Source organism: Pristiophorus japonicus, unplaced genomic scaffold (genome assembly GCF_044704955.1).
Source record: "Pristiophorus japonicus isolate sPriJap1 unplaced genomic scaffold, sPriJap1.hap1 HAP1_SCAFFOLD_168, whole genome shotgun sequence".
In the NCBI taxonomy this organism is placed as follows: Eukaryota; Metazoa; Chordata; class Chondrichthyes; family Pristiophoridae; genus Pristiophorus; species Pristiophorus japonicus.
This window is the reverse complement of record NW_027251362.1, coordinates 1,296,895-1,323,801: the sequence shown is the minus strand read 5'-3', so window position 1 is coordinate 1,323,801 and position 26,907 is coordinate 1,296,895. Positions and strand designations below refer to the sequence as shown.

Below are 26,907 nucleotides of genomic sequence, written 5' to 3'. Positions count from 1 at the left end.
GACGATTCAGTAGACGCAGAATTGACTCCAGGATGTATGTTGCCTCCAAATGCCAAGATCAAGGCGATCAACGAACGGTGGCTTGGCATTCTTGGGGAAGAGGGTGAACAGCCAGAGGTCTTGGTGCATATTTTTACTCGAGACATAGGTAGAAATAGGGATGAGATCCTGGAGGCAGATTTTAGGGAACTTGCAGAGAGATTAAAAGCAGCACCTCAAGGGTAGTAATCTCCAGATTACTCCCGATGCCATGTGCTAATGTGTAAAGAAATAGAAGGATGGATGCGTGTCTGGACCGTTGGTGCTGGAGGGAGGGGTTTGGTTTCCTGAGGCATTGGGACTGTTTCTGCGGAGGCAGTACCTGCAAAAATCGGACGGATTGCCCCTCAACAGAGCTGGGACCAATATCCACGCCGGGAGCTTGCTAATGCTACTGGACAGTGTTTATACTAGCTTGGCAGTGGGATGAGACACCGAGAATGGAGTCAGTGGAGAGGGAGGAAAAACTTGAATTGGAAAACAAAAACGTCGAAGGTCAATTAGAGGACAGAGAAAACAAAAGTGAGATTGCAGTCAACAAGGATGTATGCCTGTATCAAATGGTATATACTTCAAAGGGAGGAGTATAGCGAATAATGCAGATGAGCTGAGAGCACAGGAAGACACTTGATGTACGATATTATAGCTAGTACAGAGACATGGCTAAAATAGTGGCCGGTATGACAGGTCAACATTCCTGGTTACAGGAATTTGAGACGGGATAGAGAGGGAAGAAAAACAGAAGGCGGTTCGTAGTACAGATTAATTAAACTACTCCGTCTATGAGGAGGGATGATATGTTGGAGGGAACATCCAAAGAGGGATGTGGGTCGAAATGAAAAACAAAACAGGGGCAATCACACTGCTGTGAGCATAATCTACACGCTGCAAACAGTGAGTGGGAGATCGAAGAGCAAATATGTGGGCAGATTTCTGAGAAGTGTAAAATCTATAGGGCTGTAATAATAGCGGATTACAACTATCATAATATTAACTGGCATAAAATTTGTGTGAAGTGCATAGAGCGTGCTGAATTCCTAAAATGCTTTCAAGAGTTAATTTGCAGCCTGCACGTCGTGAAATCAACTCGGGAGGCGGATGTTCTCGATTGAGTTATAGGGAATGAAGCTCAGCATGAGGAATGGGTATCAATGGGAGGGCATTCAGCCACCAGTGACCATAATTCTTTTAGATTTAATGCAGTTATGAAAAAAGACAATGATAGACCAGGAAGGAAAGTTCAAATTCGGGAACAGCCAAATTTGCTAAGCTGAGAGTTGATTTGGCCACAATGGACTGGAAACAGCGACTTGAAGGAAAATGCGTGTCTGAGCAGTGGGAGTACTTCATGGAGGAGATCTGGAGGTTTCAAACACCTTTGTGCCGTTAAAGATAATGGTAGGGACGAGCACATCCGATGTCGCCTGGATACCCAGGGCATATAAGGTCGAATCAAGAAAAAAATGGAGACTTATGACGGATTCCAGGGTCTAAATCTGCAAAATTTCTGGAGGAGTACAGAAATATAGAAACATAGAAAATAGGTGCAGGAGTAGGCCATTCGGCCCTTCCAGCCTGCACAACCATCCAATATAACCATGGCTGATCATTTTTGCCACTTTAGTACTTAATTCCTGCTTTTTCTCCAATATCCTTGATCCGTTTAGCCGTAAAGGCCACATCTAACACCATTTTGTATATATCTAGCGAATTGGCCTCAACAACTTTCAGTGGTACAGAATTCCACAGGTTCAATATTCTCTGAGTGAAGAAATTTCTACTCATCTCGGTTCTAAATGGCTTAACCCTTACCCTTAGATTGTGACCCGTGGTTCTGCATTTGCCCAAAATCGGGAACATTCTTCCTGCAACTTAACTGCCCAATCAGATCAGAATTTTATATATTACTATGAGATCCCAACTCATTCTTCAAATTACAGTGATTTTAAGCCTAGTCGATCCAGTCTTTCCTCTTATAGCAGTCCTGCCATCCGGGGAAACAGTCTGGTGAACTTTCGCTGCACTCCCGCAATAGCAGGAATGTCCTTCTTCAGATTAGGATATCTAAACTGTACACAACATTCAAGGTGCGGCCTCACCAAGGCCCTGTACAACGGTAGTGAGACCTCCCAGCTCCGATACTCAAATCCACGGGCTATGAAGATTAACATGACATTCGCCTTCTTCACCGCCTACTGTACCCGCATGCTAACTTTCAATGACTGATGTACCATGACACCCAGCTCTCGTTGCACTTCCCCTTTACCTAATCCTTTACCATTCAAACAAAATTCTCTCTTCCTGTTTTTGCCACCAAAGTGGGAAACGTCACATTTATTTTCGTTATACCGCATCTGCCATGTATTTGCCCACTCACCTAATTTGTCGACGTCACTCTGCAGCCTCTAATCATCCGCCTCACAGCTCACACTGCCACCCAGCTTAATGTCACCTGGAAACTTAGAGATATTACATGCAATTCCTTCGTCTAAATCGTTCATGTATATTTTAAAAAACTGTGGTCCCAGCATTGAACCTTGCGGTCCCCGACTAGCCACAGCCTGCCATTCTGAAAATGAGCCATTTATTCCTAATCTTTGCGTCCTATCTGCCAACCAATTCTTTTCCACGTCAAGACATTACTCCCAATACCATGTGCTTTAATTTCGCACACTAATCTCTTGTGTAGGATCTTATTCACAATCCAAATACACAGCATCCACTGGTTCTCCTTTGGCCACTGTAACTTTTAAATCGGCAAAAAATTCTCGAAGATTTGTAATGCTTCATATCCCTTTCATAAATGCATGCTGACTTGGACCGATCCTGTCACTGCCTTTGAAACGCGCTGCCATTACATCTTGAATAATTCATTCCAAAATTTTTCCCACTACCAATGTCAGGCTTACTGGTCTATAAATCGCTGTTTTCTCTCTCCCTTCTTTTTAAAAATGTGGGCTTACATTAGCTGCCATCCAATGCATGGGAACTGATCCAGAGACTAGAGAAGCAAAGCATTTGTTCAATTGGTCTGCCATTTCGTTTGTCGCCATTATTAATTCACCTGATTCTGAAAAACAGTGACCTACACTAATCATTTTCTCTTCACATAGGTTTTTGTAGTCAGTTTTCTGTTCTCTGCTAATTTAATCCTTTTTCCTCCTCTGCTGAATTCTAAAGGTCTACCAGTCCTCAGGTTTGCTGTTTTTCTGGCCAATTTATATGCCTCTTCCTTGGATTTAATACTATCTTTAATGTCTCTAGTTTGCCACGATTGAACCACCTTCCACATTTTATCTGTATGCCAGACAGGGCTGTACAATTTTTGAAGTTCATTCTTGTGTTGTTTAAATGTCTGCCATTGCTATTCCTAAATCAACACTTTAAGTAACATTCGCCAGTCTATCCTACCAATTCACGTCTCATACCATTCGAAGTTACCTTTCTTTAAGTTCAGCACTCTAGTCTCTGAATTAACTGTGTCACTCTCCATCTTAATGAAGAAATCTACCATATTATGATCACTCTTCCCCAAATGGCTGCGCACAATAAAATTGCGAAATAATCATCTCTCATCACACAACACACAGTCTAGGATGGCCAGCTCTCGAGTTGTTTCCTCGATGTATTGTTCTAGAAAACCATCTCTTATACACCCCAGCCTATCCTCCTCCAACGTATTGCTACCAGTTTGGTTAGCCCAATCTATATGCAGATTAAAGTCACCCATGATAACTACTGTACCGTTATTGCACGCATCCCTAATTTCCTCTTGATTCCTTCCCCAATCTCACTACTACTGGTTGGTTACGTTTTCCGTAGCTGTAACCATACACATTCAACATTATCAAAGCTAATTTACTTCCTTACAATTGCATCAGTCACCTTTTTAACCAGCAACGCAACCCCACCTCCTTTTACTTTCTGTCTATCCTTGCTGAATATTGAATACCCCTTGATTATGAGTTCCCCGCCTTGGTCATGCTGGAGCCATATCTTCATAATCCAAAATACATCATGTCCATTAACAGCTATCTGTGCAGTTAGTTCATCCATCGTATTACGAATGCTCCTCGCATTGAGACACAGAGCCTTCAGACTTGTATCTTTAACAATCTTTGTCCTTTTAAAATTGTGTTGTCATGTGGCACTTTTTGATTTTGCCAGTGATTTCTCTGCCCTGCACTTTTCCTTATCTCCTTTCTACCTTTACTTCTGCCACTATTTTACTTCCCTCTATCTCCCTGCATAGATTTCCACCCTCCTGCATATTAGTTTAAACCCTACCGAGCTGCACTAACAAACACACCACCTTGGACATTGGTTCTGTTCCTGCCCAGATGCAGAACGTCCGGTTTGTACTGGTCCCACTTTCCCCCAAAACGGTTGCAATGGCCCAGGAATTGGAATCCTCCCTGTTGCACCATTCCTCAAGCCACGTATTCGTTGTAACTATCCTGCTATTTCGAGTCTGATTAAACCGTGGCATTGTAGTAATCCTGAGAACAATCTTTGAGGACCTACATTTTAATTTAAACACCTGGACTCCCTAAATTCAGCTTGTCGGACCTCATTCAGGTTTTTACCTTTATCGTTGGTACCTGTATGTCCCACGACAACTGGCTGTTCACCCTACCCCTGCAGAATGCTGTGCAGCTGCTCCGAGACATCCTTAATACTTGCACAAGGGAGGCAACATACCATCCTGCTGTCTCGATTGCCTTCGTAGAAGCGCCTATCGCTTCCTCCTACAATAGAATTCCCAACCGCTAAAGCTCTCCCACTCTTTTTCCTGCTCTCTTCTGCAGCACAGCCATCCATGGTGTCATGAATTTAGCTGCTGCTGCCTTCCGCAAATGGGTCATCTCCCCCAACATTACCCAACACGGTATATCTATTTTGGGGGGATGACCGCAGGGGACCCCTGGACTACCTTCCTTCCACTGCTCTGCCTGATGGTCACCCATTCCCTATCTGCCCATGTAACCTTTACCTGCGGTGTGACCAACGCACGAAACGTGCTATTCACGACACTTTGGAAGCTCCAAAGTGAGTCAATGCGGAACTCCAGTGCCATAATGCAGTCTGTCAGGAGCTGCCGAATGGACACACTTCCTGCACACATAGTAGTCAGGGACATTGGAAGCGTCCCTGCTTTCCTGCATTACACATGAGAAGCACGACACGCGTCTGGACTCTCTTGCCATGATGTAATCCTTAAATTAACTTAATTTGGCAAAATTGCCAAAATGTTACCTCCAAATATGAAAGAAAACGAAAATGTTTAAATAATCACCAATCCACTAGCCAATCACTTACCCTCTTGGTTGTGACGTCAAACTTCGATTTCTTATTACTTCTTTGTTTACTTTTGTCCCTGCACCAGCTCCTGTTCCCGAACTGCCGCTCCCGAACTGCTGATGGCCTTTTAAAATCCTCGTCCTCGAACTCCCGCTGCACCCGACTGCTGCTCCGACTGCCCAAACTTCAGGCCTTTTATAGGCCACGATCCTCGACCTCACGCTGCTCCCGATTACTGCGTGCAGTGGTGAAATTAAAAAGGATATTAGCTCAGTAAAGGAAGAGCATGGAAACTTCTTGGCAAGTAAAATCAAGGAAAATTCAACGATTATTTATAAATATATTAAGAGCAGAATTACAACGAAGAAAAGTGGGGCCAATTAGAGAACATGAAGGTGATCTGTGTTTGGAGACGGAAGATGTGGGCATGGTTTTTCTTGAATACTTTGCGTCTCTTTTCACAAAGAAGCGGGGCGATGCAGACACTGCTATCGGCGGGGGCGGGGTGGGCGGGGGGAGACGTTTGAAAAAATAGATTAAAAAAAATTGTGAGAGAAAAGGTATTAACTTGTTGAGCACAATTTCACGTGGATAATTCCCTTGGCCCGGATGTAATGTATCCCAGGCAATTAAGTGAAGCAAGAGAGGAAAGAGCAGAGGCTTTGACCATGATTTTCCTGTTCTCTCGGCTTTGCTTTCAGAGGGCTGGAGGACTGCTAATGTGGTACCAATATTTAAGAAGCGAATAAGGGAAACGCTGAATATTTGGAGGCCAGTCAGCCTAAACTAGGCGGTGACAACCGTATTGGAAACAATTCTGAAGGACAGGTTAAATCATAATTGATAGAGGCATGGATTAATCAAGGACAATCAGCATGGATTTGTTAAGTGAAGGTCGTGTCTGACTAAACTGATTGAATTTTGTGAGGATTTAACAAGCAGCGTCGATGATGGCAGTGACTTTGATATATTGTATATGGATTTCACCAAGGCTTTTGATAAGGCTCCACATAGCAGAGTGGTCTCGAAGATATAAACCTATAGGAACCAGTGCGAAGTGACAAGTTGGATCCAAAATGACTCAAAGGCAGGAATCAGTAATGGTTGATGTGTGTTTTTGTGACTGGAAAGCTGATTCCAGTGGGATTCCACAGGGCTCAGTACTAGGTCACTTGATTTTTGTGCAATACGTCAATGATCTCGACCTGAATATAGGGGGTATGATTAACAAGTGCGCAGATGGCACGAACTTCGGCTGTGTGTTCGACAATGAACAAGAAAGTTATTGACTGCAGGAAGATATCTGTCAACTAGTGAGGGGGAAAAATTGGCAGATGCAGTATAATGTTGGAACATGTGAGGTCATGCACTATGGCAAAAAAAAATCAGAGTGCAAGTAAATTTTTTAATGGAGAAAGAATCGAAATTGGCGCAGTGGAGCGGAACCAGGGGGTACTTGTACATGAAACACAAAACGATACTATGCAGGTACAGCAATTGATCAGGAAGGTCAATGGTATCTTGGCCTTTAATGCAAAGGGGCTGGAGTATAAAAGCAGGGGAATTTAATAAAGCTAAATAAAATATTCGTGAGGCCACACCTGGAATGCTGTGTGCAGTTTTAATTTCCATATTTACGAAAGGACATACTTGCTTTGGAGGCAGTTCAGTGAAGGTTCACTAGGTTGATTCCGTGGATGACGGGGTTGAATTATGAGGAAAGTTTGACTAGGTTGGGTCTCTACTCATTGGAATTCAGACGAATGTGAGGTGATCTTATCGAAACGTAAAGGATTATGAGGGGGCTGGACAAGGTGGATGCAGAGAGGATGTTTCAACTGATGGGGGAGACTAGCACTAGAGGGCGCTATCTTTGCATAAGGGGCCGCACATTTAATTCAGAGATGAGGAGAAATTTCATCTCTCAGAAGGTTGGAAATCTTTGGAAATCGCTGCGTCGGAGAGCTGTGGAAGCGGTGACATTGAATACATTTAAAAGAGAAATAGACAGCTTCTGAAAAAACAAGAGGAGAAGTGGTCATGGGGAGTGGGCTGGCTGCTGGTGCTGAGTTCATGATGAGGCAAGCCATGAACGTATTGATTGGAGGAGCAGGCTCGAAGGGCCGTATGGACGAATTCTGTTCCTATTTCTTCTTTTCTTATGTTCTTATAACAGTGGCAAATGGAAAGTAGTCTGGAGATGTGTGTATTAATGCATTTGTGGAGAGCTAACAAGTAACACAATACACCTTAAAATGTAGGAAACTGAGAAGTGTTGAGGAACAAAGGGATCTTGGAGTGCAGGTACACAGATCCCTGAATGTATCAGGCAATGTAGTAAGGTGGTTAGGAAGGTAAACGGAATGCTTGACTTTATTAGCCGAGGCCTAGAATAAAATAGCAGGGGGTTATGCTTGAACTGTCTAAAGCAATGGTTGGTCACAGATGGAGTACTGCCCATAGTTCTGGTCACCGCAATACAGGCAATATGTGATTGCTCTGGAAAGGGGTACAGACGAAATTTACGAGGATGTTGCCGGGAGTGGAGAATCTTAGTTATCTGGAGAGACTGGATAGACTGGATTTGTTTTCCTTGGAACAGATGAGGCTGTGGATGCCTCATGGAGCTATATAAAATTATGAGGGGGCTGGTCATATTGGATAAAAATGACCTATTTCCCTGAGCAGTTTGTTCAACAAGCAGGGATGATATATTTTAAGTAATTGTTAGAAGATTTAGAGAGGATGTCAGGGGAAATTTCTTCACCCAGAGGGCTGTGTTGGTTTATGCCTCAGTTCCTGAAACGGCGTTAGAGGCAGAAACATTCAACACGTTAAAAAATGCATTTGAAGCGCTGCAAACTGCAGGGCTATGGACTCAGAGACGGAAACTGGGATTAGGCTGGATCGCCTCTTGTTGGCTGGCACGGACACGATGGGCCAGAGTGGCCTCCTTCCCTGCTGTAAATATTGAAGATGCTTCCATTCTACGTACGTGGAGCCTGGACAATTTGATTACCTTCATTGTTTTTAGCGTTTCCGCATTTAGAAAGTAGGCTATGCACAATTTTCTATTCCAAAATAGATGACCTTACAGTTGCCAACATTGAAACCTTTTTGCAAAAGTTTTGCTGACTCACTTAATCAATCAACGCATTTTTGTAATTGTATGCACTGACCACAATTCCATCAATCTTTGTGTCAGCGGCAAATTTTGATGTGTTTCTTTCTATCACATAATTTACTTCGCTAATCAATAGGGAATAGTTCAGGACCCAACTGAGATCCTGCAGGTCACCATTAGTCACCTCCTGCCATTTGGAAAATCTTTCCATTGTCCCCGTCTCCGTCTGCTCGGCCAATATCCTAACAAACTCAATAATTGGCCTTCATTTCCATGGGATTCAATCTTAGTTAACAGTCAATTATAACGGACATAATCAAGTGACTTCTAGAAGTTCACATAAATAACATCCATTGACATTCCCCTATCCACTACCGAACACAACTCTTTAAAAAAATCTTCAGCTTTGTCAGGCTTGATCTACATTTTTCAAATGCACGCTGGATCTCTCTGATCAGCTAAAATTGTTCAAGGTGTTCAGTCACCCCATCCTTATTTCTGGGCAATTTCCCGATACGAGGTGTTCCAAACATTTCCTGGTTTTACTTGCTCAACATTGCATAATAACGGAGAGACCTGCGCAATTTTTACATCAAAATAAACATTTATTCATTGAGAGAATTGACAAAGTTTACAGTTAGAGCATTTTCAATGTGCTCGCTTAATTTATTTAAATCACTTGGAAAGAAGCCATCTGGTCCTGCGGATCTGTTGCTCCATAGTGCCACTAGTTTCTACATTACAGCGATTTTGCTCTGTCAATTAGATTGAGTCCCTGGTTCATTACAGGATTGCTTGTAACTTCCGACATGCTATACTCTTCCTCTACTGTAAACGCTGAAGCAAAGTCGTTGTTCAACATGTCGGCCATCTTAAATGATCATTGACATAACACCGTTATCAATTTTCGAAATGCCAACATTGATCACGAGCAGCCTCTTTTTCCCATTATCATTGTTGTAATAACGTATTTGTTTAAATTGGTAAATAGTGAGTAAACAATATAGGTAGTGTTATTTTATCAGGCTGAATGTGAACATACTTTTCTTATTTAATAATTTAAACTTTTAAGTTAAAACTGAAAGTCAGTGGCAGTTAACATTTAACAGACAATCACCTGTAATTAGGCTGAGGTTAGGGATTTAGTTATTGTGCAAGCTGATGACAGACTAGTTGTAACTCGCATCGTTTTTGCAGGTAAATATAGAAGGGATATCTGCCAGACACTGAGCTACGTGCGCAGAGCATTGAACATTTTCGAAACGGTGTGGCATGCTCCACAATATGGTAACATAAATTTGGTTAGACAGGAAATTCGGTGCAACAAAACCAACTATTATATATATATCATCATCATCATCGGCAGTCCCTCGGAATCGAGGAATACTTGCTTACGCTCCTGAGGTGAGTTATTTGTTGGCAGAACCGTCCAATATGAGACACAGACTCTGTCGCAGGTGGGACCTTCACACTTCGAGGGAAGCGGTGGGTGGCATTGGTTTGCCTCACGCTCCTTCCACTGCCTGCGGTTGACGTCTGCAGGCTCTCGGCATTGCGCTTCGAAGAGCTCAACGTCCTCGTGGATGCATTTTCTCCACCTAGGGCGGTCTTCCGACAGGCACTCCCATATGTCCGTGGTGAAGTCGTACTTTAGCAGGGAGGAATCGAGCGTGTGCCTCTACCGGTTCCGATGCCCACCTTTAGTTCATTTACCACGAAGAAACTCCATATAGAGTATTTGCTTGGGGCGTCTCGTGGCTGGCATGCGAACTTTGTGGCCTGGAGCGAAGCTGATCGAGTGTGGCCAGTGCTTCAATCCTGGGGATGTTAACTTGGATGAGGATACTGATGTTGTTAGCTTGGACAGTTATCAAGACGAAATATATATATATAGCACCTTTAACATAGCAAAACATTCCAAGGCGCTTCGCACCAGTGCTGTAAAAAACATTTCAAAGCTGAACCATCTAAGGAGAAATTAGTTCAGCTGAACAAGACATGGCAGTGGAGGTACGTTTGGATGAGTGGTTTGAAGGATGAAAGAGAGATTAAGAGGCAGTGAGGTTTGGGAAGCACTCCAGTATTCAGGGCCATGCCTGCTGAAGGCTAGGCCATCAATAGTTGTGCAATTAAAATCAGGATGCTCAAGAGGCCAGAATTAGAAGAGCTCAAATAGCTCGGGATGGGCAGCGGTGATGTGGGACTGCAGCAGATTACAGAAATCGGGAGGGGCAATGCGATGGAAGGATTAGAAAAAAAATGAGAATATTATAATTGAGGCGTTGCTTGATCGTGGGGCAATTTATGTCAGGGAGAAAACTGGTGATGAATGAACCGAACGTGGTGCGGGTGAGAACACGGGCAGCAGACTTCTGGATGACCTCAAGCTTATGTAGGGTAGGACGTGGGAGGTCAACAAGAGTGCTTTGTAGCAGTCAAGTCCAGAAGTAAATAAAGCATGGATGAGGGTTTCATTAGCAGATGAGTTGAGGCAGGGATGAATTTGGCGATGGTAATTTCAAAGTTGGTGTCCAATATGGCACCAAAGTTGCAAACAATCTGGTTCAGCCTCAGCTGGATGTAAACGAGAGGAATGCAGTCGGTGGAATATATGGATAGCAGTCTTTTGGCACTGATCCTTCCCTAATGATGTGATATGTGTGTAATAGTGCTTGTGGTATCCCGTCGATAACTTGATTCAGTACGCACCTTTTATAAAGTGATTCGTTTATAAATTATTTGCACCTTTTTGTCTTCACTGTCTTTGGGTTGCAGTGGATCTGATAATCAGGTACTGCGCATAACTGACGTCCGATTTAATACCGCCCAATTTGCGCCACAGCCCGTGATTTATTTTCATCCTACATTATACCAGTTTTCATGTTTACATGTTTAGAAATGAAGGACGCTTAGCAGGTGAAATATTTAATGTTTGAAACTACAACGCACCTGACACCGTGTTAAATTAGTTAACGTTAGTGAATGAGCACCAGGAGCCAAATACAGCCAGTTTGGTATGTGCAAAAAATGTTGGTAAGAAGAACGTGCGATTTCCACAGTTGCAAGTAGGTGCAAGAATTTAGATACAGCTAGGGGCTTAGGACTAATGGGCTACGAGAATGAACAGGACTGCGTCCAAAAGCCTGGCGCAGGTGAAAATGGTTGAATATCCCCCTATGTAAATCTATGCGACTACAGTCTGAATGTGCATATGCATGTATCAGTTTTTTCTTTTACAATGCAAAGGTGACGGTGTTGAACATCTATGAATCCATATCCACCTAATTAGGTGCAAATGTAAGTTGTGAGCAGGATGCAACGAGGTATCAAGGGGACTTAGAAAGACTAGCCGAATTGGCAACAACTTGGTAAACGGAATGTAACATGAAGAAATCTATGTTTCCTCTTTGGTAGGAAAAATAAAAAAGCAGAGTATATTTGAAATGGTGAGAGAAATGCGAAAATGGTGGTGTCCAGAGGAACCTGGGTGTTCTTGTACACGAAGCGCTGCTCGTTAACATACAAGTACAGAAAGCTATTAAGAAAGCAAATGGTGTGTTGGCCTTAAATTCAAGTGGATTTGAGAAGGATAACATTGCTATAGAGGAGGTGCAAGGAAGCTTCGCCAGCCTAGTCCTGGGATGGGGTCAGTTGTCCAATGATGAGAAATTGAGTAGACTAGTGCTATATTCTCTAGATTTTAGAAGAAAAGGAGTAGATATCATTGAATATACAAAATTCGTAAAGGGCAAATGTCAGAAGGCCGTACCCTCTGGCTGGGGTGTCCAGAACCAAGGGACATAGTCTCAAAATGAAGGCATGGCCAGTTAGGACAGAAATGAGAACGAACTTGTTCATTCAGAGAGTGATGAATCTTTGGAATTCTGTCCCCCAGATGAGAATGGACGCTCCGTCTTTGAGTTTTTCGCGGTGGATGTCGGTCGATTATTGAATCTTAGGCGAATCATGGGATATGATGACAGTGCTGCAAACAAGAGTTGAGGTAGAAGATCACCCATTACTTTCTTTTATTGCAGAGCAGGCTCGAGGGGGCCGAATGGCCTATTCTGTTCCTAATTATTATCATGTTCTTATTCACTTCTCACGTTTAAAAATGGGGATGCCAGCAATAGACACGGCGAATATCATAAGCTTGTGAATTCTTTTTTGGAAAACAAAAATATTTGGAAAAGCCCAGTTCTTCTTTGATACTTTGTATGACAAGATATGAATTGACATATCTATTTGCATTGCAAACTTCCACGGTACTGACTTTGCATGTCTCTAATCTATGCACAATGTTGTGAGTGCAAATTCTGGAAGAGTTAATACAGAATTGACATAACAGCCCATTTGGCAATTTAAATGCATCATATAAATAAGAAGTCTCCTGTAACACAACACTGGTGTTTCGGGAAAACAGTTGTATTTTTATTTATTGTGAATAAATAGGAAACAATATGTTATCGTATGTGTCTGAATACTCATAAAGCTATTTGTATTGCTCAATAAAAGTAGAACATTAAGTGGTTAATGAATCTAGTTGTTCGAGCCAATGTAACTAACATAACGTGTGGCACATTCCCGCGAATTAGCTGCATGGAGGTTCTCTCGTATATCAGTCAATTTCCTTTGAACTAATCTTAATATTTGATCATTTTGCAGCCTTCTGATTAGCAGCACAGATATCGCTGTTTCTCGCGGAAAATGGGATATCCACTAATATATCGAATCGAACGAATCTACTACCCTATGCTTGCAGTCTTTGGTGTCACCGGTAAGATATTACATCCAGTTAGTCATATTGTAACGCCCTATGTGATGATTACTGTTCCTGTAGGGTGGCCAGCCCAGCGACACCTTTGTTACAAATTCTTTTCCGTACAGCTTACATTGAACTGGATCATCGAAATGTACAGGCCAATAAATCCATCTCGGGCAGTGGTTCAAAACGGGCGATAGAGGATCGGGTGCCCGTTGGTGGCAGCATCAGCTATTCGGTCCCACGTGCAGTCAAAGTTACTATCTATAACGGGTGGACGATCCGTTACCGCCCATTTTGCGAATCGCCCTAGAGCCATTTCTAGAATCAAATGCACTTCTTTGTCGAAAGGTTAACGTTTGTTGAGTATTTGGCAGAAGCAATATTGCCGAATTAGCCTAATCTCATGTGCATTGTGGAATTTTCCATCTAAAATAGACATGGACATCTGATCAGAAATAGTACAGAAACGCTTTGGGACATGTTGGTTTACTGTAATGATTTTAATTAAGTTGCACATGCGAGGACGATTGGGGACAAAAGGGTAGCAATTAACATTGCAGCAGAAAGTAGATTCCAGTTTCCTAACTCATAAGGTTCACTTTGTTCATCAGTTAATTTGTCTCTGCATAAAAGTGGGATGTTACATATATTCGCTACAGTCGCATCCTGCTCTTCACTTGCTCAGTTAAAGTCTTTGAAGGTGAAATTGTCACCAATATTCAAGTTGCACTGAATCGTATCACAATGAAACAAATCTGATTCTAGAACTTGATGGAAGAATAACCTCATAGACCCCATTCCAGTTGTGTTCACATATTTCTTCATTAACATGATAGCTTGTTATATTATCAATTGTGTTGCCCTCGGGCTGTAAAAGCCACTCCCTTGTTCCTGCCATGAGGTACCATGGAACGATTGATTCGCCCTGCTGCGAGTACAGCGTGGAATATGTGCTATTGGCCTGGAATTTGTTGTGATTAAGATGGCGAACTAAAATCATCCACAGTTATTATCCCTTTGAACCTGACCACTTGATCATGATTAAGGGCATATGCATCAAACAAGAAAATCCTGAATTTGTAGTCACATATTCATTATTTGACACAGGCTTTGCTGAGCCCCGCCCCTTCTCCACCTCCATTAGCCTGGTTTCACTGTAAGCAGGGAAAGTCCAACTAACCAAGACTTGTCTTTTCTGTCTAATCTCGCTGTTAAACGAAAGATTAACATATAGCCTTGTTGCAATAAGGTAACTGGGGTGTAATCGCCTATTGCCAGCTAAAGAAAAGTTATGCTCTTGGAAAATTAATTTGGATTTGTAGCGTGATCAAAGTTTTGCATAACAATGAAAATAACAATTATTATTAAACTTAAAAATATACATTTTTTAAATTATTGCTAGTATTTATATCAGTTTTACCTTGTCCCATGCGAGAACCTCAATATTTATTCTGCTGCCAACAACATTTTTAAACTGTCTGAATAAAAGCAAAATCGCCACATCCTGTTTGCTGGTCGGTGAGAATTATGGATTTTGATTGTCTGCTCAGACAGATTGTTGATGTCACGACAGTTCTCATTTGGGTGTTCCCAGCATTCTGCACTGCTCTGACTTGCACGTCGTCAGAGAGATCGCAAGATGGTTTTGTGCAGCTGTCTTCGGGACCAACAATGATTGCCTTTGCGTCGGTGTTCACTGTATATGCCAGACCAATTCTTTACCTGAAGAAGTAGTGCAGCTGAACCATATAGATGCACGTAAAGTTTGCAACCAACACAAAACTCCACGAAAATAATGTTATTTATGTTAATTGAGCTGGAAAAGCGATAGGTTAGCGCCTCCTGTCAGGAAGCTAATTGTTTAGTGATTGGTTGCGGTGAATGCAGCAACACACGCAAACCTCGGTGCCGAATTAGCACTTGCGCTAACTCATCGTACCTGTGCCTCTGGTAATTCGCAGATTGTGATGTCATAAAGTGCGCAGTGCTCCATTAGTGCCCTGGATAGAACATTAACTCGCGCACCCTGCAGTATCAATGCACTCCGAAGTTGACAGCGAGAGGATGCGTTACAAATCCGGATGGCCAATAGGCGAGCAGTAATTAAAGGATCTGCTGTTCAGCTCGACTACAATTTATTATTTGCACTCGTCTGGTGCCTGTGCAAAGTTTTTCCTGTCTCAGTCGTGCAAGGTGTCCAAGCCCTTCACTTTGTAGAAGTGTTCACGACGATAATGTGAGTCATGCCGGTCGCCTTCAAAACAGAGCTGGCGGACAACTAGCTGATGCAACATCATTGGGCTTTCCATTATGCGTTGGACACAGCTTCACATGCCGTTAGCACTGTGCTCGTCATGGTTTAGTGTTCTTTGCGGCCTCCCCTCTCTCGCACGTTATAACCCTAAGAGAAGATTGGTGCTTGAATTAGCACTCCACTTTCCACTTGGTCTGCCAAAACTAAATACCGCTTAGAGCGATTGATTTGCGTCTAGTACAAATTTTTCCACTTTTTAATATTTAACGCCCAACTGCGGCATTACCGAATTTCTAGAGAATTAATAACTCCGCAGATGTGTATATTGGGCCTTGCACATGATTATTGCTGAAGGGCTGAAATGCAAAGTCGACTGCCGTGGAAATCAGATGATGCGGATCAGAAACCCGATATTCGCACGGCTGATCTTCCTTTTTATTTGTACTGCTATTATTTCACTTTTAACGTGACATCTCAACTCATTATTTCATGATAATATTTTATTTCCTTTTTGATATAATGTCTTATATCAATAGTTGATGTTTCCATAATTTCATGATTCTATGTTCTAATTATTTTAAGTACCTGTTGCTTTTATATTTCTATTTCATTGCAATCTCTCAAGTCAATATGCTACTTCTGTTTTACTGTGTGTTTTACTTTAATGAATGAATCCCTGAATTTACTGCATATATTTGTGATATTTATTGTACTTTCCAAAACCATTACAGGTATTCGTGTTTCAGTTGTCTCCTTACTGTGAGCTGCTAAACCTTTCTCGGATTTATTTATTTTAGTGTTCTTCACTGTCCTCTCAATTCAATGACGTTTGAATACACCTCATATAAACATTCTTATCGTCAACGATCTGAGACAGGGTCTGCAGTCCAGACTTTATCTCCTCTCCTGCACATGAACGTGCACGCCCGACTGATATTTTGCAGCACTTTATCCTGGATTCTTCCTAATTTGCACTTTTTAAACTTCCCGGTATATAATCTCACAATTCCACGTTATCTCTCTTGTTTTTAACATAACTCCTTATCTCAAATTAGTACTTGTTACAGCTGTTTTATTTCACACTGTACATGCAACTTCCAAAATCATTATCATTATATTCCGAGCATAAATATTCAATTTGTCATTGATTGTCTACAGTTGACTCTTACGTTATGTTCATCACTGAATCCCTTCTTGCATTGTGATACTTTATATCTTCCATTTAGAGTAATCTCATAAACCTTAATGATTGTCCGACTGTTAAAGGAATTGCCTTTCTTGAAACCTGGCGATTCGTTATTCAATTCTATTGTGTCATTTCATCCGCCAACAAGATTATTTTAGAGGTCATTATTGATTTGTGGTTTTACTTTAATTCACAAAGCTAGTCATGGAAAAAATATTGTATAAGCCACTCAAATTATTATGGCTCTCTAATTTTATTGCATAGCTCATCACTGTGAACTTTCCATTCTTTACATATTTTATTTATTTTTAATATTTCAATCCATTTGAATCCAAGTTTTCTTAGTCTCCAATGAATTTCACCATGCTCTTCTATGCGGCTCATTGAAAAATGCATTATATAAATTTCTCTATTTTGTGGTTGTCCAAATTTGCTATTATTTTCATAATATGAAACATGCGTGGGCTACGAGCGAAATAGTCATTTACCAACGGCACAGACCAAAAACCTAGCAGCAATTGACACGAGATTGTGGTAAACAGAACATATTGGCAGAGTCTAAACTAAATTTTGTATTCCTATTTCTTCAAGTTAACATGGTGGCGATTGTGATACTCTCCCGCGGAAAGTGTGGTCTCTCCAAATGCATCACTCGCTATCTGGTGGGAATGGCAGCGGCCGATCTATTTGTTGTTGTCACTGATGTAATTCTGAATCGCATTAATATTATGTATTTTCCTGTTAATTTCTTGTCCATCACTCCTGTATGCTCTGTGTTGGTTGTGTTGTCCATTGCATCCATTGATTGTTCGGTATGGTTTACGGTTGCTTTCACCTTTGATCGCTTTATAGCCATTTGCTGTCAGAAGCTCAGAACGAAATATTGCACGCAGAGAACTGCGACTGTGGTTTTAGGAGCCGTGTGCGTGGCTAGCCCTATTAGATGTATCCCCTTTTACTTTACATTCCAGCCTAAAATTATAATTGACCAAGCTCCCTGGTTTTGTTTTTCGAATGAAAGCTTCTATAATTCGCCTTTTTGGAGCGCATATGAGTGGATTGATAGTATTATAACCCCTTTAGTACCGATCTGTTCAATTGTTTCGTTCAATGCACTAACGGTCAGACACATTATAGCGGCAAATAAAATCTGCAGGGGTCTCCGGAACAATGGTCAGGATCAGAATGACCAAAAGATGGAGAACCGGAAAAAATCCATGATATTGCTGCTTACTCTATCTGGTAATTTCATACTTTTGTGGATGATATATGTAGTTTATTCGCTAAATTGGTTAGTGGAAAACTATAATTATATCGACAAATACCTCAATACTCCGCTGTATCGGGTTCAGCAGGTTGGATTCATGCTGCAGCTTCTTTCTGCTTGTACAAACACGTGTATCTATGGATTAACCCAGACTAAATTCAGAGAGGAGTTGAAGAGTGGGATGAAATATCTGTTTACTCTAAATGGAAAATTACTTAAATAAAAGCATCAAAAGCAATATTTTTTCAATCAAGATCACTTTTATTTTATTTGGAATGGCTGCTTGGGTAAGTAATAGGCCCGAGGATGAATGATGGATATGAGCTTTTTTTAAATTCAAGCACACTGGTGGATTTCAATCGATAGACTTTTCCTCCCACCAACATTCCTGCTACCCATTGGTGTTGTCAGAAACCAGCTAATCTGAATATCTATTGATCTACTGCAACATGTGGACAGGAGTTGTGGGTTTACTGAATGTAAACTGGGAGAATTTGACAAGGAAAAAGAGAGAAATAAGTATGTCGACGAAGGAATTGCTGACACAGGAAGCAGATTAATAATATTTTAGTATGCAGGATGTGGCGTGCGTTAGGGCCACCTCCTTCAAGTCGACATGGCACTAGAGTCTCAAAACTCATTTAATCAGCTGATTAAATTGCCAAGGCAGATCGTGATGTAGCACTCTGTCAGGAGCGCTCTAGGGCCCCACTTTACTAACTGAAGTTCCGCCTTATGACAGAGGACATGAAATGTGTATGTAATCGTGCCTGGTCCCGATACATGAATTGGCGTCTTCACTTCGAACACTGAGCTGCGTAGCTTCAGTCTCAGTGGAATGCCCACATCAAGCGGGACTCCAGAAAAGGCAACGTTGGTTTGGGCGGATTCTCATCAACAGAGTATCCACAGGCGAATCTCCCTCACACTGGCTGCATTGACACTGCAACATTATCACCATGAAAAAATGCACAAACTCCGTAGGAGCATAGTCCTTACAATACGAAAGTCTATGCATATGGGTTTTCAATATACTCTTCTGCACCCTTTCCCATCAAGAGGATATAATTCAAATCATGTTGATACATTTCATAGACGTCGCTGTTGATGGGTAAGTGGAAGCACCACGGGAGCAGCAGGTTAGATATTCTATTTTGAAAAAATACATGTTGCATACAATGTTTACATCATGGGTAGATTATGAACATTTATCCCCTTAGAATGGAATTTGCTTAATTTATATAACGACTGACAGAACACCCAACATAGGAACAGGGTTAATTTCTTGAGCCTTTCCAGACTGTTCCACCATCCATCATCATAGGCGGTCCCTCGGAATCGAGGAAGACTTGCTTCCACTCTAAACATGAGTTCTTAGGCAACTGAAGGCCCCGCCTGCACGCTGAAGTGGATGGAAAAGATTGAATAAGTGCAGGGGACATATCCCCGGAGACCTGACCAATATTAATCACGCAACCAGCTTCATTAAAAAAAACTGATGATCTGGTCATTATCATATAGCTGCTTCTGGGAGCTTGCTGTTTGCAAATTAGTTGCCGCGTTTCCTACATTGCATCAGTGAATGCACTTCAAATAACACATCATTGCCTTTAAAGCGCGTTGGGACTTCCTAAGGGCTTGAACGGTGCGCTGTAAATACAAATCTTACTATTTTTCCCCTGCAGTGACATTTTGCTCTACATTTTGTTTTGGAAATAAATCCCCAGCTGATTTAGGGTGGTACCGATGCAAACATGAAACCTCCGTTCAAAGTAACTGTTTAGATGCCCAGCTCAGCGAGCAGGACATGGTCACAATCGCGGGTTAATGGAGGAGAGCAGCGACTGTTAATCTATATATTCATCGCTCTTGGTATATGCAGAAAATCCCCCTTATATCAACAAAACTTTATTTAATCCTGGACACGCAAACTGATCCTTTACTGCCAACTTCACCACAGATCGTATAATCGTAGAGCGATACAACACAGAGGATGACTGTTCGGGCCCATTTTACTTGTGCTGGCTCTTAGAAAAGCTTTCATATTCATCTCATTAAGCTGCCTTTGAACCGTATCCTTTCACATATTTCCCTTGAGTATTTATACAATTACATTTTCAAGGTTACACTATACTTTCATTGCAGTACATTACAGACGATAACAACTTACTGTGTAAAACCTCACCTTCTCCACTCTGGTTCTGTTGCTAGTTACCTTAAATCTGTATTGTCCAGTTACCAACTATTTGGCACAGAAAGCCGTTTCTCTATTTTTGCTCAATCGCAGCTAATCGTTAAATATATTCGCTTCTTTTAAATCTCCGACCATCCTTCTCTGATCTGAGGAGGTAAGATCAACTTCTCCCGTCTCGCCACAGAATTGAAATCTCAAATCCCTGGTACACTTCTTGTCAATCTCCGCGGTACCATCTCTTTGTCCATGACATGCTTCCTCAAGTATGACGACCTGCGCTGGACACAAAATTCCATCAGGGTTAAATAAAGTGATTTTTGAAAAGATTTAGCATATCTTACTTGCTTTTATATTCTATCCATTTATTTACAAATTTTACATAACAGCCTTTTGAACTTTTCCCGCCATCTTAGAAGACATGTGCATGTCTCCCTGAGCATGCACCCCGTGTAAAATTGGTTTATATTTCGTTTAGTTTATTGCTCCTCATCCTGCCTTCTAAAACCCCTCATTTCACACTTTTCTTTGTGACATTTAATTATCCATATGTCAGCCCAATTTTTGAATCCGTGCATGTTCTCCCCCTGTATGTTACTCATCATCACTGGCTGTCCCTCGAGCGAGTTTGACATGATTCCACACCAAAGGGAAGGAGTTCGCAGATATTTAAATGAAGGTTCCGTTATTCCAGATGTGAAGTCCACGAGTGGAAGATGCCTGTGCGTGGATTCTTTTTATGTCTGCTGACCGTTGCACATCAGCGACGGCACGAGTTTGAGCCGGTGCTTTATTCTTTTGCAAGGGTCAGGCAACTAGCTCTGCCGCACCGACCTCGTACAGCAGGAGTATAAGAGCTGGAGCTCTGGCCCCTGCAAAATAATGGGCTACCCCGACCTGCGGGAGGACACCACTCCAGTCCCGGAGTGTAAGCCTTTCAGTATGTTACTAACCTCCAATTGTTCTTTGCTGTTATCTGCATATTTATGTCCTGTATACCGAAGCGTAGGTCATTCATATTACAGTTCGCAAAGTAAGTTTGTGTTGCATTTGAAGTCGACTGTCGCGACTATTTGTTTCCATTTACAGGCCGTCACAAAACAATTATTTCTGTGGATTACAGTGTAATATCCCCCGGGACATTCCTGCCCTCACATGTTGCTTTTACAGACAAGGAGAAGCAAATTACATGGATTGCCAGCTTGCAGCTGCAGGGAGCAAATCTGTCACCATCACCATCAGGAATATAGACCACACCAAAGGAGGAAATTATACCTGTCTGCATGAAGCGGAAGTGCGGGGAAAGCGGTAACATCAGATCGGAGTTATCTTGCAAATATAGCTGTAAGAGGTAACTGCGATTCAAAGTGTTATTTTGTTCATCCGATCCCAGTTAAATGTGTTTCTGTTTCATTTGTAGGCTGCATCAGCTATTTTATTTAAGAACAGAGAAGGAAGTATTTTAAACTGGAAGAAGGGGTCTACCCAGCCATTATATGACAGTCAGAATAATCTCGGTGTTGGCAATATTATTGTAAAAAATACACTCAATTTAGAAATACATTGTTTGATGAATGGCATTTAATACGTAATATTAAGGCAAGGTCGCATCTGACCAACGTGATTGAAACTTTTGAGAAGATATCGAGTAGTTTCAATCAGCGTAGTGCATTTGATGTAGTACACATGTTTTCAGTAAGGCTTTTGACAAGGATATACATGATAAACAGGTCAGAAAATTAAAAGACCACCGGATGAAAGGAAACGTATGTTGGATCCAACATTCACTCAGTGGCAGGAAGCAAAGGTTAATGATCGGCGCGTGTTGTTGCGAATGCAAGGCTGTTTCCAAGGTGGTTCCGCCAGGATGAATACAACGTTCCTTCTGTCGCACATAGCAGTGATTTAGATTTCGAAGTAGTAGGCATAATCAAGTTTGCAAATGATGCAGAATTTGGCTTTGCGGTTAATATTGAGGAAGAAAGCTGTGGACTGCAGGGGAAGATACAGTGGAATGATGAGCTGGGCAGAAACGTTGTAAATGAAATGAAATCCGGAGAAGTTTGCGATAATGCATTTGGGGAAGGCTGACAAGGAAATACACAAATACTGAGAAGTGCAGTGGAACGCAGAGACCTTGGAGTTCATGTCAATATACTCCTGAATGTAGCAGGACAGTGGAAAGTTGCATAAGAAGGCACATGTGATAAATATATTTTTTTTAATTAGCCGATTCATAGATGTAAAGAGCAGGGAGGTTATGCTTGAATGGTTTAACACAATACAGCTAGAGTATCTCGCGACGTTTTGGTTTCCACAATACAGGAAAGATGTGATTGTGTGAGAGAGGTTACAGAGATTATAAATGATTTGCCAGGACTGTAAATATTTTGCGATGATTCGATAGGCTGGGTTTCTTTTATTTGGAACAGAGCAGACCGGGGAAGGTTTGTTGATATGTAAAAAGTTATGAGTAGTCCAGACACAATGGATAGAGATGACATTTTTCCCGTAGCAGAGAGGTCAATAACCAGGTACATATATTTAGTGTAATTTGTAGAATGTTTGGAGCGGAGTGGAGGGGAATATTTTTCGCCTGTAGGGTGACGGGGTCTGGAACTCACTGCCAGAAAAGTGGTAGAGGCAGCACACCTAATCAGTTAAAGCGAGTGCTTGTATATGCATTTAAACTGCTGTAACGCACAGGGCTATAGAAAAAGTGCTTCGAAGTAAGTTTAGCCTGAATAGGGTTTTCTGCGGCCTGCGCAGTAAACATAGGACGAATGGCCTCCTTCTGTGCCATAAATTGCTATGTTTCTATGATTAGAACAGGTGCAAAAATGACATTCAGATGTATCAATTCGCCATGGATGGAACGCGTCAGCCGTCCGGTTTACACCCCGCCCAATATTCAGGTGCATTGGCTTTGAAATTCGTCTCGGCTTGTGGCCCAAATCGGACGATATCGGATCGGTCCCCCGGTATATGAAGCACATGAGATCCATCGCCATTGTCTGAAATAGTGCTGACTATCAGGCAGGGCATAAAAGAGGCAGCTGATGTTGCCACGGACAAATATCGCTACCAGTCAAAGAGTTTCCAATCAATTGTTTGCTATTTATTCATGTACTGAAGGAAGAACGAATGCAGTAAACATCGAATGACTTAACTTCTACAATACCGATTAAAGGTTCGATTCACTAGTTTTGTCCTATACTTCTTCACGGATCTCCTCAACATCTAGGATAAAGGAGAGACTGTGAAGCAATAGCATTTCAGCTGACTATATTTTGTAAAAGGTAATTTTAACCCTGCAATCGAAAAGCACAGAAGGGTCAGATGTTGGAAACAAACAGGAAGTCTGTCGACGTCTGGGTAGCGAGCCGAATGTCCTGACCAAGACCCGCACCTAAAACTTTAGCTCATCTGTTTCTCTCCACATTTGACTCAGTGATCATTCAGAATGAAACTAACATAATCGAACTGATTAATTTCCACACTATCTCTAATATTTTTGCTGCCAACGAGAATAATTAAACACTCGAGAGGTTCCAGAACCATGGTTAAAATCCAATGACGGTATCAATTAATGAGGCAATTAATACATCGACCAAACTCGATTAATACATTGAGTTTGCACAACACCATATTTATCAAGGTGCACTGTGACATCACCTGCATGACAAACCCCTGCCAACTTACTGATAGCATTCTTCTGTGGCACTGCATTACTGTTTTTAATTAAGAATACACTGTGAGACAATGTGTCAGTAACTGAGCAATGTTTTCGTAAATGCGCAAAACTAAATAATCGCTGAACAATGATCGTGAGTTTTAGAAACGCTCAATGATGTTATATGGAATGGTACACCTTCGAGCAGAGAAGGATATGGAGAAATTAATAGAACAGTTCAAAATTCTGAAAGGTCTTCAACGGCTAGATAAGGAGAAACTGTTTCCATCGGCAGGATTGTGAGTAACCAATGGATACAGATTAAAGTCGTTTGGCAACAGAACCACGGCGAAGATGAGATGTTCTTTGATATAGCGAGTTGAATCGAGTTGTTACGATCTGGAAAGTGCTGCCTGAAAGGATTGCGAAGGCAGATTCAAGAGGAACTTTCAAACGTTAACTGACAGGCAACAACAAAATCGAAATTGCAGAGCAAATAGGAAGGGACAGGAGAATGGGAAAAATTGGATAGCTCTTTCAAACAGCCGGCTCGGGCACCATGGGCCGCTTCAGCTACGTCTGTGCTGCAACATTCTGTGATGCCACCTCAATCATTGAAATTACAACGTTTATTCTGGAGCTCACTTTAGATAGGCTAGTTGTCCAGAGACATTTGTTGTCCTCCCTCAAGCGGCAGATTCTTGATTCTTTGTCGAAGCTGTTTGATAGCTTTGTTCCAACGTGAACATTCATGACATTTAGAAAAATCCATGGTGCTGGAAACTGGTTTTGGCTCTGCTGTGGGTCTGATTTTGATTCTTGCTCTGTAGGGTGTGTGCTTCTGGAAACATAGAAAATAGGAGCAGTAGTAGGCCATTCGGCCCGTCTTCATGCACCGCCATTTAAAATATTATAGCTCATCCTCTGCCACAAAACCGTTTTTTCCAGAAACACCTTGATGCCTTTTGTTTCTAGAAATCTATTCAGCTCCCTGCTCAATATATTCAGTGACTTGACATCCACAGCCTTCTTTGGTAGAAAATTCCACAGGTTCACCATTTTTGAGTGATTTCTTTTCATCATCTCGGTGCAAAAGTTCCTACCCCAGAACCTGAGACTGTGAACCCTTGTCTTGACTACCCAGCCAGCGGAAACATACTCTCCGCATCCAGTTCATCCAAACCAGTCAGAATGATATACGTTTCAATGAGATCCCCTCTCATTCTTCTAAACTCTAGTGAATATTGGCCCAGTCAACCCAATCTCTCCTCATATGACAGTCCTGCCATCCCTGGAATCAGTCTGGTGAACCTTCGTTTCACTCCCTCTCTGGCAAGTATATCCTTTCTTAGGTAAGGAGATGAAAACTTCATACAATAATCTAGGAGCGGTATCACGAAGGCTCTGTATAACTGCAGTAAAACATCAATGATCCTGCGCTCAAATCCTCTTGCAATGAAGGTCAACATACCATTTACCTTCTTAAGTGCTGGCTGCACCTGCATGTTTGCTTTCGATTACTCGTGTACAAGGACACCCAGGTCTCTCTGTACATCGACACTTCCCAAGCCATCAGCATTTAAATAATATTGGTCATGATGTTTTTCATAACAAAGTGGATAACTTTTATTTTATCCACGTTATATTGCATCTGTCATGTGTTTGCCCACGCACTAAACCTATCTCAATCGACTTGCAACGTCTTTGCATGTTCCTCACAACTCAAAATCCCACGTAGTTTTATGTCGTCAGCAAACTTTAAAATAATGCATTTGGTTCCCTCATCGAAGTCATTGATATATATTGTGAATAGCTGGGACACAAGCACTGATCTCTGTGTTACCCAACTAGTCACTGCACGCCCCCCTGATAAAGACACGTTTGCTCATACTCGCTGTTTCCTGTCATTGACCAATTTACAATCCATGCCAAAACATTGTCATCAATCCTATGTGATTTAATGTTGCACACTAATCACTTACGTGGGAGTTTTTCAAAGACCATCTGAAATTCCAAATACACTATATCCTTTGGTTTTCCCTTATCTATTCTATCTGTTACATTCCCAAATAACTCCAGTAGGTTTATGAAACATGATTTTCATTTCATAAGTCCATGTTGACTTTGTTTAATCCCGTTGATATTATCTAAGTATGCAATTACCACATCCTTTATTATAGACTCCAGCATTTTCCCTACTACTGATGTCATGCTAACCGGTCTGTAGTTGCCCGTTTTCTTCTCCCATATTTTTTAAATAGTGGGGTTACTTTTGCCACCCTCCAATCTGCAGGAACTGTTCCTGAAACTGCAGAATGTTGGAAGATGACAAACAATGCATCGATGATTTCCATAGCTACCTGTTTTATTACTCTGGGATGCTGATCATCAGGCCCTGGATATTTATCAGCATTTAATCCCATTAGTTTCCCCAGCAATATTTTCTTAGCAATAAGCTTTTCTTTTATTCCACTTGTTCACTAGTCTCTTGGTTCCCCAGCATTTCTGGGCCGTTATTTATGTCCTTTTCCATGAAGACAGTATCGAAGTATTCATTTAATAGTTCCGCCATTTCTTTATTCAGTTTCTGGCCGTAATGGATCTATATTTGACTTCTGAAAGAAAGGTGGGTTCAACAATATGTCGCAGCTGTTCCATACAGACACACTGTCTAGGGTAACTTTCACCTGTTCTTCACTAGTAGTAACCATCTCCCCCAACCATCTGTTCCCTTTCACCTCTGGCAGTCGGTGTATAGCGATCTCAGCCTCAAAGATGAAATAGCAAATGGCGAAGCGGAGAGAGACTGCAGTAAAAATTCGATCTGGGTGTCAGCAGAACATTGGCCATATCGTACAAGCCGCTTGTTAACTCTCCTCTTCCTCCTGAACCTCTTCTCTCGTTTTAAACGTTGGTAATTGCAAAGTTATTTCTGGTTCTTCATAGACAGCGTCCCTGCATCCATTCTCTGCCATTTGCACAGCAAGCTGCAGCAGCCTAGTCATAACATTGGATCCGATGACATCTTCAGCCTTTGCTGGGAAGTCACAATTGCTGTGTCCATGATTCTGCACTTTGAACCACCCATTTACATCAACTATATCCTG

The 26,907-nt window shown here is 41.7% G+C and overlaps 1 protein-coding gene across 1 annotated transcript; it reads left to right on the top strand.

Annotated features, from left to right (window-relative positions):
• Positions 1-13,171: 13,171 nt before the first annotated feature.
• On the top strand, positions 13,172-18,159 carry LOC139243299 (probable G-protein coupled receptor 139). The gene is made up of 2 exons (XM_070870753.1): positions 13,172-13,241; positions 17,261-18,159. Exons 1-2 carry the CDS (start codon positions 13,172-13,174, stop codon positions 18,157-18,159), a joined length of 969 nt encoding a protein of 322 aa, XP_070726854.1.
• The last annotated feature ends 8,748 nt before the right edge of the window (positions 18,160-26,907 follow it).

Coding starts and splice junctions, on each gene's coding strand:
- LOC139243299 (XM_070870753.1), top strand. CDS start 13,172: ATGGGATATCCACTAATATATCGAATCGAACGAATCTACTACCCTATG. Junction 13,242..17,260: donor TGCAGTCTTTGGTGTCACCG/GTAAGATATTAC, acceptor TATTTCTTCAAG/TTAACATGGTGGCGATTGTG.